This window comes from Lagenorhynchus albirostris, chromosome 7 (assembly GCF_949774975.1).
Source record: "Lagenorhynchus albirostris chromosome 7, mLagAlb1.1, whole genome shotgun sequence".
NCBI lineage: Eukaryota > Metazoa > Chordata > Mammalia > Artiodactyla > Delphinidae > Lagenorhynchus > Lagenorhynchus albirostris.
In genome coordinates, this window is record NC_083101.1 from 86,102,492 (window position 1) to 86,122,785 (window position 20,294).

The 20,294-nt window shown below is 42.2% G+C and overlaps 1 protein-coding gene across 1 annotated transcript in view; it reads left to right on the forward strand.

Moving 5' to 3' along the window:
- The window catches only part of AOPEP (aminopeptidase O (putative)), a 359,663-nt gene that overhangs the window by 235,364 nt on the left and 104,005 nt on the right, over window positions 1-20,294 (forward strand). Inside the window, exons 10-11 of the mRNA XM_060155372.1 lie at window positions 9,812-9,855; window positions 17,091-17,151. Coding sequence (XP_060011355.1) covers window positions 9,812-9,855; window positions 17,091-17,151 — 105 coding nt within the window. The remainder of the gene's footprint in view (window positions 1-9,811; window positions 9,856-17,090; window positions 17,152-20,294) is intronic.

A 20,294-nucleotide genomic window follows, 5' to 3' on the forward strand; every position in this document is an offset into this window, starting at 1 on the left:
GAGCCTGTGCTCCACAACGGGAGAGGCCACAACAGTGAGAGGCCCGCGCACCGCAAAAAAAAAAAAAAAAAAAAAAAAAAAAAAAAAAAAAAGCAGGGAAAAGATTTCTGTTTTAATACAATAGGAAAGATAGGAAGTTAATGAAGTGGACACAGGGAAGTGTTGTTTCCGGGAGGGTGATCTCCCCATAGTTTAGGACAGACTGTAACCCAAAGCTGTCCTGTGCACAGTGATGTGGGTAGTTGCACCTTAAGTGACCTGGAAAACAAAAACGAAACAATCCTGCTCTCCCCTCCACCTGGAATGAGCTTTCCAAGGTTGGCTGCTTGTCCTTTGTCTCAGTGTCAGTGCCACAATCTCAGAGTCACTCCAGCTGAGCAGATACACATTCACCCAGTTCTTCTCCAACCTTTGCCTTTTTCCTTGCCTTCCTTGCCATCACCGTTCTTCACAATTATATTTTCCTTTACAGGTCCATTTGTTTCTTTTCCCTCTCCTCCATTCTGTGTATAAGCTCAACAAGGCCACACCAGTACGAAGTACTAGTGCTTTGTTTCACCAGTACTTAGTATATGATTCGCACACAGTACATACACCATATATATTTGATACACAAATAGATTAAAGACAAGATACACTGAAATATTCAGACAGTCTGGCCACAAAACTGTCGGAGAGAGACTCTGTCAGTTTATACGGGCGTGAGGCCAAGCTGCACATAACAAGAAAGTTAACAAAGAGGGAGAGGCTCTGAAAACAGTGCTCGTAGCTGATAGAGAATAAAGGATGCAGTCCCAGCGCAGACTGGACTGATGTGTATTTCTGATCTTTGACAGTTGTGCTCATACACAATTTTGAAGTCAAACTGTGCACAATGTTAGATGTAAAGGATGTACGTGTATAATCTGAACATATGTGCAAGGAATAGCATGAGTGTGACAAAACTAGATACCCGTTCCGTGTCTCTACCCTCTTCTTATTCTTTGGTTGAGGGGAGGGGCGGTATTCCTAAACCTGTATTTGGAAAGGCAGCTTGAAAACTGGCTCAGGAGTCTTATATGATCAGTTGACTGAATAGCCCAAACCACTTCTCACCAAGATACTGCCGCACTGAAGGAGTGTTGGGTTTACTGTGACTTCTGAGGCTCTGATACCCGCTTCCCATGGAACACTTAGTGCTCCCTCCACCAAATTGTTCAATTTTACTTTTGTTAAACTCTTCTGAATTATAGCTTTATTGTTTTTTCATAACAGTTTTATTGACATATAATTCACACACCATAAATTTCACCCTTTTAAAGTGTACAAGTCAGTGGTTTTTAGTGTATTCACAAAGTTGTGCAACCGTGACTGCTCTCTAATTCCAGAACATTTTCATCACCCCCCAAAGAAACCCCACACCCATTAGCAGTCACTGCTCCATTTCCACCTCCCACCGGCCGTAGGCAACCACTAACCTACTTTCTATGGATTTGCCTATGCTGGACATTCCGTATAAATGGAGTCATATGATACGCGGCCTTTGGGGACTGGCTTCTTTCACTTCGCATAATGTCTTCAAGGTTCATGTTGTAGCATGTATCAGTACCTCATTTCTCTTTTTTAATTTTACTTTTTAACCTTTTAAATTGTGATGAAATACACATAAGAAAATTGACCATTTTAACCATTTTTAAGTGTATAGTTAGTGCATTAAGTATCAATACATTGACATTGTTGTGCAACTGTCACCACCATGCATCTCCAGAACATTTCAATCTTCCCCAGATGAAACTTGTATCCATTAAACAATAACTCCACATTCTTTCCTCCCTTCAGCCCCTGGCAACCACCATTCTATTTTCTGTCTCTGAGTTTGACTACTCTAGGTACCTCCCGCAAATGGAACGATACAATATTTGTCCTTTGGTATCTGGCTTGTTTCACTTAGCAAAATGTCTTCAAGGTTCATCCATGTTATAGCATGTATCAGAATTTCCTTCCTTTTTATTTTTATTTATTTTGGCTGCACCACACAGCTTGTGGGATCTTAGCTCCCCGACCAGGGATTGAACCCTCAGCACTGAAAGTGCAGAGTCCTAACCACTGGACCACCAGGGAATTCCCTTCCTTCCTTCCTATCAATATTTCTTTGTATGCGTATTCCACATTTGGTTTATCGATTCATTCATTAATGAGCACTTGGGTTATTTACACCTCTTGGCCCTTGTGAGTAATGTTGCTGTGAACATTAGTGTACAAACATCTGTTTGAGTCCCTGCTTTCAATTCTTTTGAATATATACCTAGAAGTGGAATTGCTAGATTATGTGGTATTCAATTTTTTGAGCAACTGCCATATTGTTTTCCACACGGGCTGCACCATTTTACATTCTCACCAGCAATGCACAAGGGTTCCAGTTTCTCCACATCCTCACCAACACTTGTTGTTTTGTTTTTTTTTGATAATAGCCATCATAGTGAGTGTGAGTGGTATCTCATTGTGGGTTTTTTTTTGGGGGGGTGTCTTTTTTTTGCGGTACGCGGGCCTCTCACTGTTGTCGCCTCTCCCATTGTGGAGCACAGGCTCCGGACGCGCAAGCTCAGCGGCCATGGCTCACGGGCCCAGCCGCTCCGCAGCATGTGGGATCTTCCTGGACCGGGGCATGAACCCGTGTCCCCTGCATCGACAGGCGGACTCTCAACCACTGCGCCACCAGGGAAGCCCTCATTGTGGTTTTAATTTGCATTTTTCTGGTAACTATGCTGAGGATTTTTTCATGGACTTATTGGACATTTGTATATATTTTTTGAAGAAACGTCTGTTGAGATCCTTTGCTGATTTTTTATTTGGGTTGTCTTTTATTGAGTTATAAGAGTACTTTATATATTCTAGATTCAAGTCCCTTATCAGATATATGATTTGCAAATATCTTCTTGCCTAATTAAAAGTTACTCCTATGTTTTGTTCTAAGGACTTTGTATTTTCCCTCTTATATTTAGGTCTCTTACCCATTTTGAGTTAATTTTTGTATATAGTGTGAGGTAGATGGTTCAGCTCCATTCTTTTGCATGTGAATATCCAGTCGTCCTTCTGCCAGTCCCATAGTAAGTTTGGAAATTATTGCTTTTCCGACTGACACCTACTCATTATAAAAAAATGTAATAAGCAGTACAGAAAAGTACAAAGAAGAATATAAAATATCATTCAAAATCTCACCATCCATAATTACCTATAATTAATATTAGGTGAACACCATTCTAGAAATTGCACTCCGTTTCTTTCTTCTTTCTATATATTATGTATGATATGTATACACGTATCTATGTGTATATGGGTATATAGTACATATGTATGTGTGTTTGTGTATGATTGTACACACATGTATAGTTACAAAGACATATTTAGAAATAATTTTCTAAAAATACGATTATATTATATGTGCTTTTTAATGAAATGTTTTAAATTTTATTTTACTTGGATTTAACACATGAAAAAGAAACTAAGATGAATATAAAAGACTTTCTTGAACTTCAGATAAATATAAGAGAGATCACTTCCTAAAAGATTCTTCAATTACAGAAAATCTTTAAGAGATTGAAATTGTTAGTTTTTTTCTCTTTAGATATATATCTTATTTTTAGAAAGCATCAGTTTTTTCTCTTATGTATAAGATGAGGAAACCAGTAGTTATGTACTTCAACTACTTTTCCCCCAATTCTAGATTGTTCTTAATTCATATTTTTACATAGTTAAGAGGTTTATATCATTTATGGTGTGTGCTGTTACTATAATGTAGTTTTCACATTGCATAGTCCTAGCTCTGTATGTAAAGGATTTCGGTATTCACTAACAGTCATTTTACCACGCTTCTGTATTCATGAATGCTTTATTTTGGTTCAACTCTTCTTTGGCTAAATTTAGTTGGCAAATTGATGTTCAAGTTGCTTGAGAATGTTTGCCTGTTGCCTTTATATTTGAATTACAAACTGTCTGGGTATAATATTCTTGGGTCATGCTTTCATTTCCTCGGAACTTTGTGGCTATTGCTCAGCTGCCTTCTGGCATTAAATACTGCTGTTGAAACTTTCGAAGTCAGTCTATTTTTTTCTCTTTCTACCACTCAGATGACAGAAGAATTCTTTACCATTGATGTTTAGTAATTTAATCAGAAGTGGCTTGGTGTCCGTGAGTCTGCATCAGTTTTTTTCCTGGAAAACACTGTGCATTTTTAGACTCAGAATCTATTCTTCCTTCTTTCAGTAAAATTGTCTTAATTGTATGTTTGAACACATTCATTTTTTTTTTTCCCTTGCGGGATTCTGAATTTCAAGGTTACTGGTTATCTGTATGTTATGTCATCTTTGTCCTCCGTACTTGTTATTTTCTAGTCGCTTTTGTCTTTATAGTATATGTTTATCTCAAGCAATATTATTTTTTATTAATGTTATTATTATAAAATTATTAATTTTTTTCTTTAATAGCTGTTCTTTTTCTTGATGTTTCTGTTTTATTAATGCTTGTATAGTGGTATTATTTTGGTTCCTAATTTATTCCCTTTGCTTTGAAATCTCTTCCTCTCATTTAGTTGTTTTGTCATCTTGTCTGAGCTTTCATTTTACTGAATTTATGTTCCTATTATTTTCTTTTAATTTATATTTTAGTGTAAAGCATTCGTGGAGAATTTTCTTCTGTGCCGTGGATTATGTTTTCTTCAAGACTGGATTCTTTGTCTTTTATGCTATGCTTCTTGTTTCTGTCTCTCTCTTTTGGTGGGTTTTTGTTGTATTAGTTTGCATAGTTGCCATACTTTTTTTCTGGCTCATTCTCAGCATGAGTTGCACTGTCCTGACCTTCTGTTTATTCTCATATGTATTGGAACGTTATCCTTGATTTCTTTTGCAACTTCTCTTAGGAGTGTTTTTCTTCCCCTCTGAGCTACGGTTTGAAGTTTGGATATTATGCATGGAGAGGGTGGAGGGGAAGAGCTCCTCTGGAGCTGTATACAGCCTTTGTTGTAAGAATTTGGCTCCACTAACTCTTGAAATTTTGTTAAAGGTCCCCAGCCAAGATTCTCTTCACCTAATTTGGGTGCCACTTTTTTCCATTGCAGGTACTCTCTCAATTAATATTGTTCTTCCAATTCAGCTCGGAGCCCTAGAACCTATACAGTTCACGAGAGTGTCATCCTCGGTTGTTTATTTCCCAGGTTTTGCTCATCTCACTTGAGCAAACATTTTTCAGTCCCTTCACAGTCAAAAAGAGAGGAAAAATAAAGATATTCCTGTTTCTTTCCAAATGTGTGGGTATTTGTGAGAATTTGTGGGGTTTGGGCAATTCACCAGTACCACTCCTGCTAAGCTTGAGGGAGGGGGTGGTACAGAGGGAAGGTTGGAGGCTGTGTTGGAATCTTATGTTTCTTCTTTAGTTGTCTCTTTGAAGTTTATGCCACAAGCTGTATTCTCTCTGTGTTTGGACGCTGCTGGTGAAGTTTTTGCTAACTTTTTTTAATGGATTGTGTTTTTGTTTATATTGCTAGTTAGTTATTGATGAGGAAGACCATGATTCAGTTTCTTTACTCAGAAGTTCCTCAGTTTCTTCTTTTTCCAATTTACTTTTGAATCCTTTTCTTTCCGAATACCCCACCTGCCCAGTATTTCAGAATTATCATCTTTCTACCTCCCAACTAAAATTGCTCTCTTGAGTTTAACAATAACTTATTCCTGACCATTTCGTTCCTTTTCAGTTCTTATGCTGCCAACACTGTCCTTATTTCAACATTTTGATTGTTTGTTTTGCCTCTCCTACCTCCCCCTTCCCTATGACCATAGTAATTACTCATAAAACGTCTGACAGAAATCCCTAATCCTGGGTAATTATCAAGCCAGTGTCAGTTTATCCAGTAGACTCCACATGCGCCTGCTTTTTGTTGAATACTTTCACCAGGACTAAAAAATAATTACCAAATTCGTCATGTGCCGAAATTGGTGTCGTTTTTTTTAAATTGTAATGCTTTATTTAGTGTTGTTAGGTGATAATCAAAATAAGCTGTCTGGGACTGACCTGATTAGTATATAGATTATTAGGAGAATAAAAAATGAAAAAAAAATTCCCAAGGAATGTGTTTTCCGACCAGAGTGTGGGCTTGTAATAATTGTCAGGGATCCAGATAAAATTTCACCCCGACCCACTGTCAAAACGGCAGGATTGTTGTTGTTGTTGGTTTTGTCTTTGGCTTTAATTTTTTTCAGGCATACTCTAGTGGTGAGAAACTGGGACCCCTAGTATTTGTTGCTAGCTGACTTTGTCAGTGATCCTAGATCAAGTCAGTGTCTTAGATCCTGTCAGTGATCCTAGAATCAGTCTTGAAAGAAAACCCTCCTTGTCCAATTGATATTTGTAAGTTGTTTTTATAAAAGTGCCAACATGCTGAAGGGAAGAGTGAAGACAGATGAAAATTGAAAAGAGGTGGTAAGGGAAGGAATAATCATAAGAGACATCTTTCTTTTTATAACATTCTGTTGTGGAGAATGGGGAAAGGCTTCTATGATGAATCCACTCCAGGAGTATATGCCAATTTATGACTAGAACCAGGAGAACTAGCGTTTTGTGGTTAAGATTATGTCTATGAAAGGAATACAAAGGGCCAGTTGAGTTGATTCCACTGATGATACAAAGACCGCCTGGATGAGACCAAGTGTCTTCTGGCATTGGATGGAGCATAGGACAGAGAATGTCTAGCACTGTAGACAAACATTCCCATAGCCTGTGGAAATACAGGCATCGTGTCTTAGAGATGCTTGAGGTATTGGTTTTTTGTGACCTAGGGTGATCCCTTAGACCCATCATCTTCAGCATTGGTTGGCAGCCTTCAGCTAGCTGCTGTGTGTCCTGCAGGTCTCAGCTCTGAGACAGGAAGAGGCAGATGGCCACCTGCTAAGAAGTGGGACAGTTATCTTTTTTAAAAAATGAAGCAGGGTTTCTTGGGGACTTCCTGCAGTTTTCTTGTATTCACACAAAATCTGAAACATTGCGCCCTGCAGTTTTGTAAAGAAAGATCCAATTGTAATTGGAAAATGCAAAAGGGCAGAATTAAGGTTAACTCTGGATTTCCTGCTTCTCATGCAATTAAATTCTCCCCCTTGCCATTGAGTTAATGTAATTTTCCCCCCACATAATTGGGCATAAATTACTGGACAAATGTGGGATAAGTTGATATGGACTATAAGAAGATAATGAAGTAAAATTATAAGAAATTATAAATACAGTACTTGGATTTTTAAGAAGCAAGAATTCTGTCATTAAGCCAATGAAATATCTGCAAAGTAATCTAATAATAGATTATGAAAAATTAATTTCTAATTCAACTTTTATTTACAAAATAATTATTAAAATAATAAAAATAATGACTCTAAGAACCTCAGTCAAAAATACTTTTTTGCATTCTAAATATTGCTTTTGTTTCCCTTGCTATTTTTCCCAATATACCCACTGCAGGTGCATTATTCTATTTGGGGTTGTCCCCTTCCATTTTGACTGATACATGTTTTGTTTTGTTTTTTAATTGAACTATGGTTTATTTACAATGTTGTATTAGTTTCTGGTGTGTACTGCAAAGTGATTCAGATATTCTTTTTCAGATTCTTTAACATCATAAATTACTACAAGATATTGAATATAGTTCCCTGTGCCATATAGTAGAGCCTTGTTGTTTATCTATTTTATATATAGTAGTGTGTAACGTAGTAGTACGTATCTGATAATCCCACTCCTAATTTATCCCTCCCCCACGTCCCCTTTGGTAACCATAAGTTTGTTTTCTGTGTCTGTTTCTGTTTTGTAAATAATTTCATTTGTATTATTTTTTTAGATTCCACATGTAAGTGATATCATATGGTATTTGTCTCTGTATGACTTACTTCACTTAGTATGATAATCTCTAGGTCCATCCATGTTGCTGCAAATGGCATTATTTTATGCTTTTTTATGGCTGAGTAATACTTTATCCATCTGTTGGTGGTCACTTAGGTCGCTTCCATATCTTGGCTATTGTAAATAGTGCTGCTATGAACATTGGGGTGCATGGACTGATACATGTTTTTAATATTAGTTTTGTTGTATTTGTATTGTCTATTTTGGGTGAAGCAGCAATAGGCAAGTAGAGTCTTAGAAGAACAGAAGTTGCAAGAAATAAATCTTTCACTACTGCTCTTAATAGAAAGATTTTTGCCTCTGGAAGAGATGGACCTAGCCACCCATAAACACATAGGAAGTGATGGCTGGCTTCACCAATGTAGTGACGGCTGTGCTTAACGCCATGATAGTAAAAGAACACCCTTGTCATACAAATTGTTTGCAGATTTCTATTCCTGTGTAATTCCATCTGTTTGTAATACGACGGTCTGCACTGCTGCTGGCACCTCACGCTCTGAGTTAAATGGATCTCATCAGAGCCCTGTGCTGACCCTGGATCTGCAGACTTGATTGGGGTGGGCGTTTCAGTCTGGAGGGATGCTCATTCAGCAGTGTCATATTTGGTCATCTGGGCTTACACATGTGCCCTCTTTAAAGGACCAGTTTGAAGGGTTATTTTCAATTTATTGAAAGAAAACCTTCATGTATAGGTCTTATTTATTGCTCAATATCAAGCCTCTAGAAAGTTAAACATTGTTCTTGTTTGTTTTGTGTTCTGTATTTATCCAAAATGTATCTTATCAAACCTTCAGATGAGGGAGGGTTGACACTAGACTTACCCATTTAGCAAATAAAAATGTACAACCCCCATAACAGATAAAGAACAAATAACTTTTTAGTGTAAATATGCCCCCAATTTAGCTGAGCATCCTATATTTTATCTGACAAACCTAGTTGAGACCAAATCAAGATTCCAGAGTTAGATGGGGTAAAAAGATTGATCACAACACACAAGTCGTAAATTAAATACAAATGTGATTTTGAACATTCGTGTGTGAATATTTTTTAGGTCTTCTGGTATTGTGGTTATGTTTTAAAAGACGCCTTATCTTTTAGAGATATTTACTGAAACATTGACTGGTGAAATTATGTAATGTTTGCGATTAACTTCTAAATAATACAGGAGGTAGGTAAGTGGATGGGGCAGATTGGCTGTGGGATAATGGGTACGTGAAGGTAATTATGCTTTTTTACTACTTTTGAATGTGTTTGAAATTTTCCATAATAAAGGATAAAATGGGTTTGTGTGTAAGTCGTGCCTTTAGATTAAAAAAAAAAAATCTATTCTTGAAACATCTTAAATGTCAAACAATTGAGGACTTGCACAGTGGCACCAGAAGAGGCTGCAGATGGAGGCAAGGGCCCGTGAACGATTTCTGGAATTGTGACATCTTTGTTCCTCCACTGGGATATTAATTGCCTTGGTTTTCGTCTTTATTGTCTATAGAGCAATGCAAAAAAGCTGTTGGTTACTAGCCTCCCAGAGTTGAGATTATTCAGTGTGTAATAGGATATCCAGGGAGAGCTCACAGAGAGTAGAGCATGGTTAAGTAGAGAGGGATAGGGCTTTATGCTCTGGCCAGCCTTTTGAAAATAGTGAAACATGAAATGAAATAAACTGCTGGGTTAGGTCAAAATGACAAACGTTACTTTTTTCTATTTGTTTGTGGTTGTAACTGATTGGATTGAAGCCCTGGTAAATTAATAAATTGAGTATATAGCCTAATAATTCAGTATCGGCCTGCCTTCCCTAGCAGGTGAGCTGTCAGCAGCTGGGAACGCTCAGTCCCTGGCGTGACTCTGGGCAGGGTTATTTACTGATGGACATCTTTAATGATTTGTCTTTTTCTTATTCCAGGATTTCCTTCAAATGCTGTTGGAGAGCATCCCAGAAGAAAGAAGGTGAGGACCGATTTAGGAATTAAGGGCCCAGTTTTATTTATTTATTTTTTATTTATTTTAACATCTTTATTGGAGCCCAGTTTTATTTTTAATGTTAAAAATGACTCTGCCATTGTTTGGCAAGTTGCAACCTAGAAAGTTGAATCTTCCTCTCTCAATAGAGGAGGGACCTCCGCAGACAGCAGGAGTCCTGGGATGATCAACTAGGTCTAGAAATATTGGGAGTGTGGATTCTGGGAGCCAGCACACGCAGCAGGGGAGCCCCAGAGTCAGGAGTCCTGAAAGTGGTAGAGGAGGCAAGCCAAAAAAGTTCTAACAGTTAGGGTGGCTTGTTTTGAAATGTCTGAAATGTTTCAGATTTACCATCCTTCTTTTTTTTAAGTAAACATATGGGTTTTCTTCATGTAAAAAATCACATCAGATGTAGCCATTATTCCTAAGGGCAAGAACAACAGTTTACCTGTGAGAATTTTTCTTTTCTTTTTTACTTGCCCTGAAATAACTTTTCAGGTCCTCTAATAGAGTGGAGGAGTTTCCTTAGGAACTAATACAGAAAAAGGAAAAAGAAAATGAATAGAAATTGTATATTGCCTCCTTAGGCTGTTACGAAAGTCTGTTTCTGAATGACGACTGTGCATTCTTTAAGAAGAACTTCTCAGGACACAAATACAGCAATTTTCGTGGAAGCCACAAAGTGCATTTTTAGTTTTGGAGGTCTTCTTTCTTTTCATCCTCTTCCTAATAAGGTTATGGAGTTCATTTGGATGGCCCCAAGCCCTCTGGCTCTGGGGGACCTGGATTTTATCATTGCGAATATTTTTTGTGGACCCACAAAGAGACTTTTGTTGTGATTGTGGAAGTTAAGAGCAGCATCTCCATTGAATGGGGGCCACAACCACCAACCTTCACCCTTGAGAGGACACCTCGCCCAGTTAGGATCACTTTTTAGCTAGCGGGCTTAAGCTTCTTTTTAAAATTCTCCTGAAGCGTTAAGGAGATTTCATTGCTACAATGAATGTATTTCAGCAAGTATACTAGAATATATTTTGAAACTGAAACATCTTCTTTCCTGCCAACTAATCTCAGAATCGAATCCAGCTATTAAAGCAGACTGTTCACCCTTTTGCCTGTGCGGCATGTTGTACCAATTTCATCCAGGTCTCCAAAGGCCCCACGCCTACCCCTGGAGCTTCCAGCCTTTGGCTCCATTGCAAACCGATCCTCAGGCACATCTGTTAAGCACGTGAGCTGTTCCGAACAGGACAGTCTTTCACTTTAGACCAGCCAGTTAGGGTCCTGGGGCTGGCACGTCTGTGTCATACTGCGTTTCCATTGTTCTCTTGCTTCGATGAATTTTAGCATTCTCTACTGAGCACCTCCCTTACCAGACTTTAGGCTGGACACTAGGTAACAGAAAGGAATCAATTCTATGCCTAGCCCTCAGGGAGCTCCTGGTCAACTTCTGAAGACGAAGATGTACATGACACAGGTCATGACTCAGGGTAGGAGGTTCTCTGGTGAGCTTCAGAGTCCTGGGTGCATGGAGATACAGTTCAGCAGTCCTAGCCTCGAGCCTTCAGGCCAGAGGTACTACTGAAGGTTTTAGGTAGGGAAGTGCCGTCAGCAGGTTGGAAAGATACTCGGGGGAGGCAGCCTGGAAGATAGATGGGGGTGGGGAGAACTAGACGTCAGGAGACCAATTAGAGCCCGGTACAGTAGTTCACTCAAGAGATCCAGAGCTGGAGCCGTGGGTGGGATGGTGGCAGTGGGCTTTGAGAGTACGAACAGATCTCAGGAATATTCCGGAGGTGCCACAGTTAAGACTTGGTTGATTGGTTGTGAAAGCTGAAGAGAGGAGTCCAGCGTGACCTGACCTTTCTCTCTTGGCCACTTAGTGACGTGCTGAGTGTAGAAGCCCTGGAAATCCAGCTGGTAGTTGTTTGGTCTCAGGAGTCAGTATGGGGCAGAGGGAAGGAAAGGAGGGTATTTGCAGTGGAAGAGCGGAGATGAGAAGTCATGTTTTAGACGTCTTCAGTGTGAGGTTTCAGTTTAAATGCTGATGAGACCAAGGAAAGAAAAAGCTAGAAGTGCTTAGAAGGAGATTCAAACAAATCCTGGGTGCCTGTCTGCCCTGGTAGAACAGCACCATATCCAACATGCCTTGCCCATCTGATATTCCAGCGGTACCAACAGCTGCGGGTTCTCTCTTTGCTCATCAGCTATTGTTGTTTGTGTGTGTGCATTCACGTGTTCGTTTCAATTCAGTACTTTTCCTCCCCCACGAAGCTAGGGAGTACTCGTTTGTAACTGTTACCTCAGCAATTTTCATTATCTACCCAAGCACAAATGACTTGCTCTGATCAAGAAAAGAAGTAACCACGTGTAAAGCTTTGAGGCATACACTATTTGCATCCCGCCACATAGGGAGGGAACTTATAAACGTAAATTACTAAAATTTAAAAACCCATACAGAATGTAAGTTGCATTCCAGAACAAGAGCATTTTCTGTCTCAGACCCTGAGCATGGAAGCTCCTAAAGCCTTCATCCATCTAGAACTGTACTTCCCCAATTCTTTCCATCTTCTCTCAGTTCCTGGGAACATTACCGGGCCTTGCGCTTTCCTTCAGAGGCGCAGGTAGAATGTGATCTTTAGAATCTCAAGAGGCCGAAGACAGAGCCAAGAGTGATAAAGACCTTTCTCCTGATCAGCAACAAGTTGATAGGCACAAGCAGCAGATCTGGTTAATAGTCAGTTCCCCATCCTTGCCACTCCACCCCAGAGATCAACCAAAGAAGCAATACACCACAGGCAATACTGCTTTCTCGCACGCCCGGGTCTGTTTCTATGTACTGTAATATTACGAAGAGAGGAGCAACTGGTCACTTTCGCAGCCTTAAACACAGATTACTTCTCTAGCCAGCGTCGTGCAGGATGGCCAGCATATTCTCTCCCTTGCAGCATTAACTACACGTGACCACATTTAGAGCTCACAGGGTCCAGAGACCCCACTCGTAAAACTCAGAGCTGCCTTTCAGGACGTAGGCGTACAGCAAGGGAACTCTCCAGCCAGAGGGTAAAACAACTTGCTGTTCCAGATACCCAGGAGGTCTCAGTAATGAGGCAGAAGTACCGCTCGCTAGTACAGAGATGGAGGGCGTGCAGTCGTGGGTCTGTGTACTTTTAGCTATCTGTATAAAATCAATTTCCATAGTGATCAGACATGCAGAAGAGTAATTTCCTGTAAGTTCTGGATCCCAGCGAAGTGGAAATGCTTCTGCTTGTCTGTTGTGATTATTTAAGCCACATGATCTCAGAGGGGAAAAATTCACCCTTGGCTCTGACTCTGAGTGTCTTGATTTGAAAAAGTCAGCTTTCAGCTTTACCACTGCTATATATCCAAGCTCAGACCTAAAAATTCACCTGTACTGTCACCTCAGTAATTATGATCAAAACAGCCAAAATTCTGTACATATTTTTTCATAAAACATACAGCCCATTTCTTTCCTGAAAGTTCAGCATTTTCAAACAGTCTCCCATAATTTCCTTGGGAGGTAAGGCTACTTATACTACCTTAAAAAATTGTTTCTGGCAGATGGAGTTAGTGCTTTGATCTTCCTCTCATAGTTTAACATCTCATTCCACGTTAGGAATCTGTAAACAGGCATCAGTGCAGTTTGATGTCTGTGCTGATACTGGGAGTCTAGAAACTGAGATCCTTTCTTTAGCCTGGGCTGACTTTGACTGGTCTTCTTATACTGCAGTTTCTCCATCTGCTAAAAAGCCGCACAACCATTGACACCCACTTCACGAGGATATTATGAGGAATGAAGTGATAATGGTTATAAGATGTATTGAACCTTTCCAGGGGAAAGCGATCTGGAAACACAGGTTCTCTTCATTCACAGGAGAGTGTCTTTTGCTCCTGGATGCAGCTAAACAATGAACTCTCCTGTCCTCATGCTTCTGCCCCTCCCAAGAGTCTCCCTATCTCTTTGGAACTGTAATTGAGGGATGGACATGCAGGGCAACCGCAGCAGCGGCCAGGTTACCTTCAGCAGGAGAGATGTGAACAAGAAGTCAGCGTTGGTGAGAGCCAGCGCAGGCCTTCTCCTCCTTCAGGCTTGTCTGCATGATAAATCGTGAACCAACGTATTGTGGGTTAATTTCCTGAATTAAACGCAGAAAGAAAAGCGAGGGCTTTGCAGCCAGGCAACACAAGTTTGAATCCCAGCTCTTCAAGCACCATCTAGGAGGCCCTGCATAAGGCCCTCAGTCTCTTGGACCTTTATTTGCTCAACTCTAAGATGGGGATAATAATATTGGTCTTGTACAGAACCTCACGCCTGATAGACATCCACCGAATGTTTGCCGCAGAGAGAAGCTTTTGCCTGTTCTCAGTCTTCTCCGGTGAAGACTTGAACCTCAGTTAGTAACATGCCGGGACTCAACTCCCCAGCCCCCGCCCTCCTCCATGCCATCCCCCCCGCCATGCCACCGCTAAAGAAGTGTCTTTAAGCTAAAATTCCCTGAAGGAAATTTATGTCCCTGTCCTCTTACTCACTCCTCCGTGGACATGCACAACAGCTGTTCACCATCTTTTGTAAAAATCGCTTGAAAATGGCTCTGAAGTCACTCCCCAGACTTCTCTTCTTCAGGATATTTAATCCCAGTTCCCTTGACCTCCCCTGTGGGTCCAATGTGCTTAGCCCTTTGATCATCACTACTGCTTTTTTCTAAATCCTTTCTAAATTCTCTGTCTTAAGTTGTGGCAGGTTTAAGAATGCCCGTTTTCCTAGAATCCGCGGCACAATGAAGCTCAGTTCCGAGTCGGACACTTGCTGCTGCCTTCTTGGGTATCACCTGAAGGATGGGTGACGGGAGCTTTTGGCCCCAGGGCCCTGGACACAGGAGTGTCTCTCTTTGGCTGGAAAGGAAGTAGATGAATGAGCTGCTTAGACAGAAGCACCAGTGAAGGAAGGACAGGGAAGAAAATGGACCCTTGCTTCTGAATCAGGGCAAACAACTTAGACTGCCAGCAGGGCCTGCACAGCCGCTCAAACCCCGGGGCAGCAACCCTTCCCACCCGGGTGCCAGGCAAAGGTGCAGAAGGTTTGCATTCGTTCCAAACAAGAACAGGCCTTCCACTGAGCATAGTCTTCAGTGGAAATTACAAGATTTGTCTTACCTTCCAGCCTCACCAATGTCACTAGAAAATAAAACAACCTCAGGTCTCCTTGGACACTTCTCTAAGTGGCCCTTCTGCCCCACTTTCCTCCTCCTAGCAGATCAGTCATGCCAGTTGAGGGCATTTCCAGTGCCTCTTTCCATGGCCAAGCAAATAAATCAAGCCCAAGAAACCAAGAAAGAATCATGATCTTGATTTAAGGTGCTCTGAGAGATGCCTCCTCTCTTCTCGTTGCCCCCATCCCCGGCCCACGTGCATGTGCACACACACTCACACACAGACACCTGAGGGCACACACGCATGCACGCACGTGAGCACACTCACACACTTCCACACTCTCACAGCCTACAGAGGGGACTTGGCCATCTGCACTGAGAGTGGTGATGTTAGATGACAAGAAATAGTGGGGAAAAGCCCAGGGATGGTGGTACCTGGCCTTTCATAGAGGCACAGCCAGTAATTCCGCTGACCTGGGAACTGGGCAGACGGCCTAGGGAGGTGGTCACCTTCCCCTTATTCACTTCTGGCCTCTTCCCTGCCTGGTCGTCCCACAGGTGGGCATCATCTTGAAAATGAATCCAAACCGGTTTCTTTCCCTCTTCGTATTTTCTCTGTTTTGAAATAGCAACAGTTGCCTCCTTCGGCAATCTTTGCTTTTGCCCTGGGCAGGGAAGACAGAGGCACACAGGTGACTTGCTTCTCAGTGGAGAAGCAAAGGAAGGGACAGTATCAGTCAGCCCCGTATTCCCCAAGCCCACCCCCCTCCTTCCCTCCCTCCCTTCTCACTGTGGTCCAGCCCAAAGCCCAACCAGCACAGGTGTGAGGGGAGTACTTGGCCTTCAGCACCTTAACTAATGCAGACAGCATTGTATCTTTGCACAACTTCTTTACAATTCCAAAGGGAGGGAGGAGGGAATATTACATATATGTAATATAGTATATAAAATTAAAAAAAAATACAGAGCGTAACAACTTGGGAATATCCTACTGGGAAAGGTGATTAGTAACTTAAAAAGGAATAATCTTTATTGAGTCAACAATGAAATGTGTTTTCATTCATGCAAATAAAAAGTATCTATGGGGATCCTCTCTTATGCCAAGAACTGTTTTAAGTGCTGGGTTTAGGGAAGTGAGTAAAACAGACTTGGACCCTGGTCTCAGAGAGCTTTGAGCCAGTGAGGAGAGAGTTAAAAGTCAAGTAACCAAATCAATTGCAGTCACAAACTGTTGACGGACGCTGTGCCACAGAAGACAGGAAGCATGGTGGGTATGACACACACAGCCTGGGAGAGGCTCCAGGAAGGCCTCTGTGGTTAGAGAGACTAGGCATGAGCAAGAATTATCTAGAAGCCAGGGAGGAATGGCTTAAACTTCAGGAAGACAGTCTGCTGAGCCTAAAAATATTGGACACTTAGTACATTTAAGGAGTATTTAAATCAGCAGGGCATGAAACCAAAAGATTTCAGCTTCCTTTGGATCAGACGTAACAAGCAATCATAATATTTCAGATAAAGCAGAACGAAGGCCTGCTTGAAAACAAGCAGCAGAAGCCATGTGTGCTCCATGGCTGTGAGCCTCTCAGGGCTCCAGTAATGATTTGTATCATTTTTGCTTGCTGTAGCCCATGGTCACCATAAAGTTAGAATTTCATTTTGGTGTGCTAAGTGCTATAGTGTTCAGATTTCACTTTACTCCACCTCTTTCCAGGAAGCAGTCACGCCTGCTGTGTCCCATGAACATGCCCTATCCTCCTTGAATGGCGCTCCCAACCACGAAGTTCCTCTCAAGACATTAAAAGCACCTATTGTGGTGTGCCTTTGATTCTTAGATTTCATTGTGTGCACTCTCTTTGACTGGAGAGGAGCTGTACTGAACGTGACCGGGTCCCCCTCCTCACTTTAACCTGCGACAGCATTGCGCTTTCTCCCGATTTCTCTGGAAGATTGATGCGGTTGATGTGCCCGAATAGTTAGAACCATTCTGTGTAATGAGTGCTCTGTAACTTTTTCAGTCCTTTACTTTATGTTGTTGTTGTTTTATTTTTAAAGGCTTGAGTTGTCTGTTGAAAACATCTTCCAAGACTGGCTGGAGAGTTCCGGAATACCACAGGTGTGCTTAAGATAACTGCTTCCCGAGAGTCTGTGGAGGACAGTAAGGCTTGTGTACTTTGCTTTTCATATTTGGTGTATCCATCATGACAGTGATTTATCTGTATATACTTACAAAAGTAATCCTCTTGCTGAGTTGGAATATCCCTGAGTCAGGAAAATGATGGTCTCCCACCCGCTTAGGCCTGCACGGTGATGTGTGCCTCAGGCCTCTGCCTCTAGTGAGCGTGGTGCTGTAGGTGGACGTTCTGGTTGACCCTGAACTGAGTGTTAAATGAGGTCTTGCAAAGCGTGGCGTATACTTTGGGCGGCGTCACCCGGCGGCAGGTCAACGCTGCCATCGGGCCTCGAGCTCTGCCGTTTGGATGCAGCCACGTACGCGTGAGCTTGCTTGCCTGCCGCGTCCCTCGGACCGGGCGTACCCGTAGTTTCTCCGTCGTCACCCCTGTGCGGCTGCCCTCGACTTCCTCCCCTGGCTGTGCATCTCTACCTCCGGCTGCTCTTCTCATCTGAGGGAGCAGTTTAGATTCATTTCTCTGCCTTAGGGACCGGGACCCATCCCTCCTTCAGCTTTCCTTCTCTCCCTCCCTTTCAGCCCATGGGCAACTCTGAGGGAGAGACGGTTCCCAGGCCTCCCTCGCTGCGAGGGGATCACCCGGCCTGGAGCCTTCTCTCCCTTCCCCGCTCCCCGGGTCTTGTGCTTCGCGGAGCCTGAAGGGCAGCCCCGAGGGCCGACCCTAGCTGGAGCCTGGGCCCTGAGAAGTCCGAGGGTGGCGTCCTGCATGCGGCTGGTCAAAGGACCCTGTAGGCCTGCAACTCTCCCAGCCTGGGCTGGCCCCCGGAGCAGCTGCAGACCCATCATCGTGGGCCCTAGCGTCTGGGAGTGGACCCCCAAGGTGGTGAGAAACTCTGCCCCGGGCCCAGGCAAGCAGCGCCGTTAGCCTGTTCGTTTCTGGTTTCATGACCGGTTATATGAGCTTCCCCTTGGGAGTGTCTGAATGTCAATGAAGGTCTGTGAACCATGAAATTAAGGAACAGAAGGGGCTGTTCTCCATTACCTTTTCATCCCTCTACTCACATCTTTGTCCTGTTCTACCACACGGGGGGGAAATGTCGGCCACCAGCCACCATGAGCTCATTCCTAAAAAGGACGCATTGCCTTCGGTTCGGGAATGCATGTCACCTGTTAAAACTTGTTTGTGTTTTGGCCCAGTCCTTCTGGCAGTGAAGAAGAATAAACACGCAAAACAAAATGGGTGGAATAAGGCAGCACCTGGTCCTGGGAGGCAGTGCTTTCAACTCGTGTATATTATAATGAGCTCCTGTGATTTCTACGTCAGTGGCTTCCAAACCAGGCCACTAGCTGAGTACAAAACTCCCGGGAAACAAAGTTAAGGTTTGTCTGAACCTAAATAGCCAAGCCTTGCTCTTCTTGTCTCCGATGGGGCTGAGGTGAGGGCTGGGTATCCCGCGAAGCCGTCTGCCTTGTGTTCCTTGGCCAGGCTGTTGCAAGGCTTCCAGACATTCTTAGCAGGGCCTGGAAGCTGGGAAGAGTTGGGAGCTCAAAGAGCAGAATCCCACATTTCCTGGCCCAGAACAACAAGGCCACTGTGTTCAACAGTTAGCCCCGAGGGAAGAGAAAAGAAAGAGTCCTTAATCGAGTGCCCAGAAGCAGGCGCACCCCACTCGGGCTGCAGCACTGGGGCTGACCCGCTTGCTCCCAGGAGGCTCTAATTTCCCCTGAAGAAGAAGAGGCTTTGCCACCAGCAGGAGGCTTTTGCTTTTCATTAAAAGGGGGAGGGGTGCGTGGAAGGGAGAGATTTGCCTCTGAGCGGCACGTTTTTTCCAAAGGTCTAGTTGCATTAGTGACAGCTTATAGCATAGACAAGCATCTCCGCTATAAACTGACGAAACCTGCTGTCAAAACACAGCCAGGTGCAATGAGGCCAACCCGGCTATAAATTGTATTTAAGACCCAACTGGTATTTCCTTGGGTGCTTAACTGTTCGGTAAAAACAACAGCGTCAGACAGAAAAGACCCTGATTTAGTGCACATCTCTCCATTGGTGAATGATCAGACGGCATCTTTTCATCTCTTCACCCATTTTCTGCCATTATTTATGCGGTTGATGGTGATTTACCTGCTCGCAGCCCTTTTCGCTTTCCTTGAGAGTTCCTTCTCGTTTCCACTTCAGTGAAAGACTCTGCGCCCTCTTGTTGCAGGAGCCTCACAGTGAATGGAACACCTTGTTCTTTGTCCCCATCATTATAATATAAAGTTACTGGTGTGTTTGGCCTGGAATGACAACCAGAGCACTGAAATCGTTCTGATGCTCTTTGTTCTCATTGAAAATTTCTGTTCACCAGCAATTGAAGTCATTCACGACAAAAGAGTCACGTTCTACTGGTGAAGTTTTCATTCTACAGGTTACAGAGGCTTTTTGTCTTCTCTCAGGAAGGCTTGCCTTGGGGTTGGCCTCCATTTTCCTTTCTGCCCACATGAATGGAAATCATTTTTTTTTAATGTGGAAATAGCTTCAGCAGCTATAAAAGTAAGCATGAGCCCCAAAGAAGTAAAAGAAATTGGATCCAAACCTCTTTAAAGAAACACCCAACTCTATAAACTTTGACTTTGCAAACAGACTTAAAATTGATTGTGTCGTTGGAATTATAGATTATTTCTTTTATGACTTTTTTCTGACTATAGAAGTATTACATATTGAAATATAAAAAGTTTGTAATAAGAAAATTAAAATGACCCAGAGATAATTTTTTGATAGAAATCCTTTCAGTCATTTTACTGGTCTCCCTTTTCAAAAATAAAAATGATATGTTCTCTGTAGCAAGTTCAAGCACTACCAAAGTATAAAACATAAAAGCTCTTGCCCCTTTCAGTCTTACTCTGCAGAGATAATCTACGTCTGGTATGTGTCCTTCCACACATTTTCTGTGCTATACACTATGTAAATGTATATCCTTTAAAAAAAAATGGAATCTTATCATCCAAACTTAAGGTTTTCATTTAAAAATATATCTTAAGCAATTTCCCATATCCCTTGATATAATTCAAGAGCAATGATTTTTAACAGCTGCATAGCTTTCTAATAAGTGGTACCATAATTTAATTTACTCAGACCCTCCCGA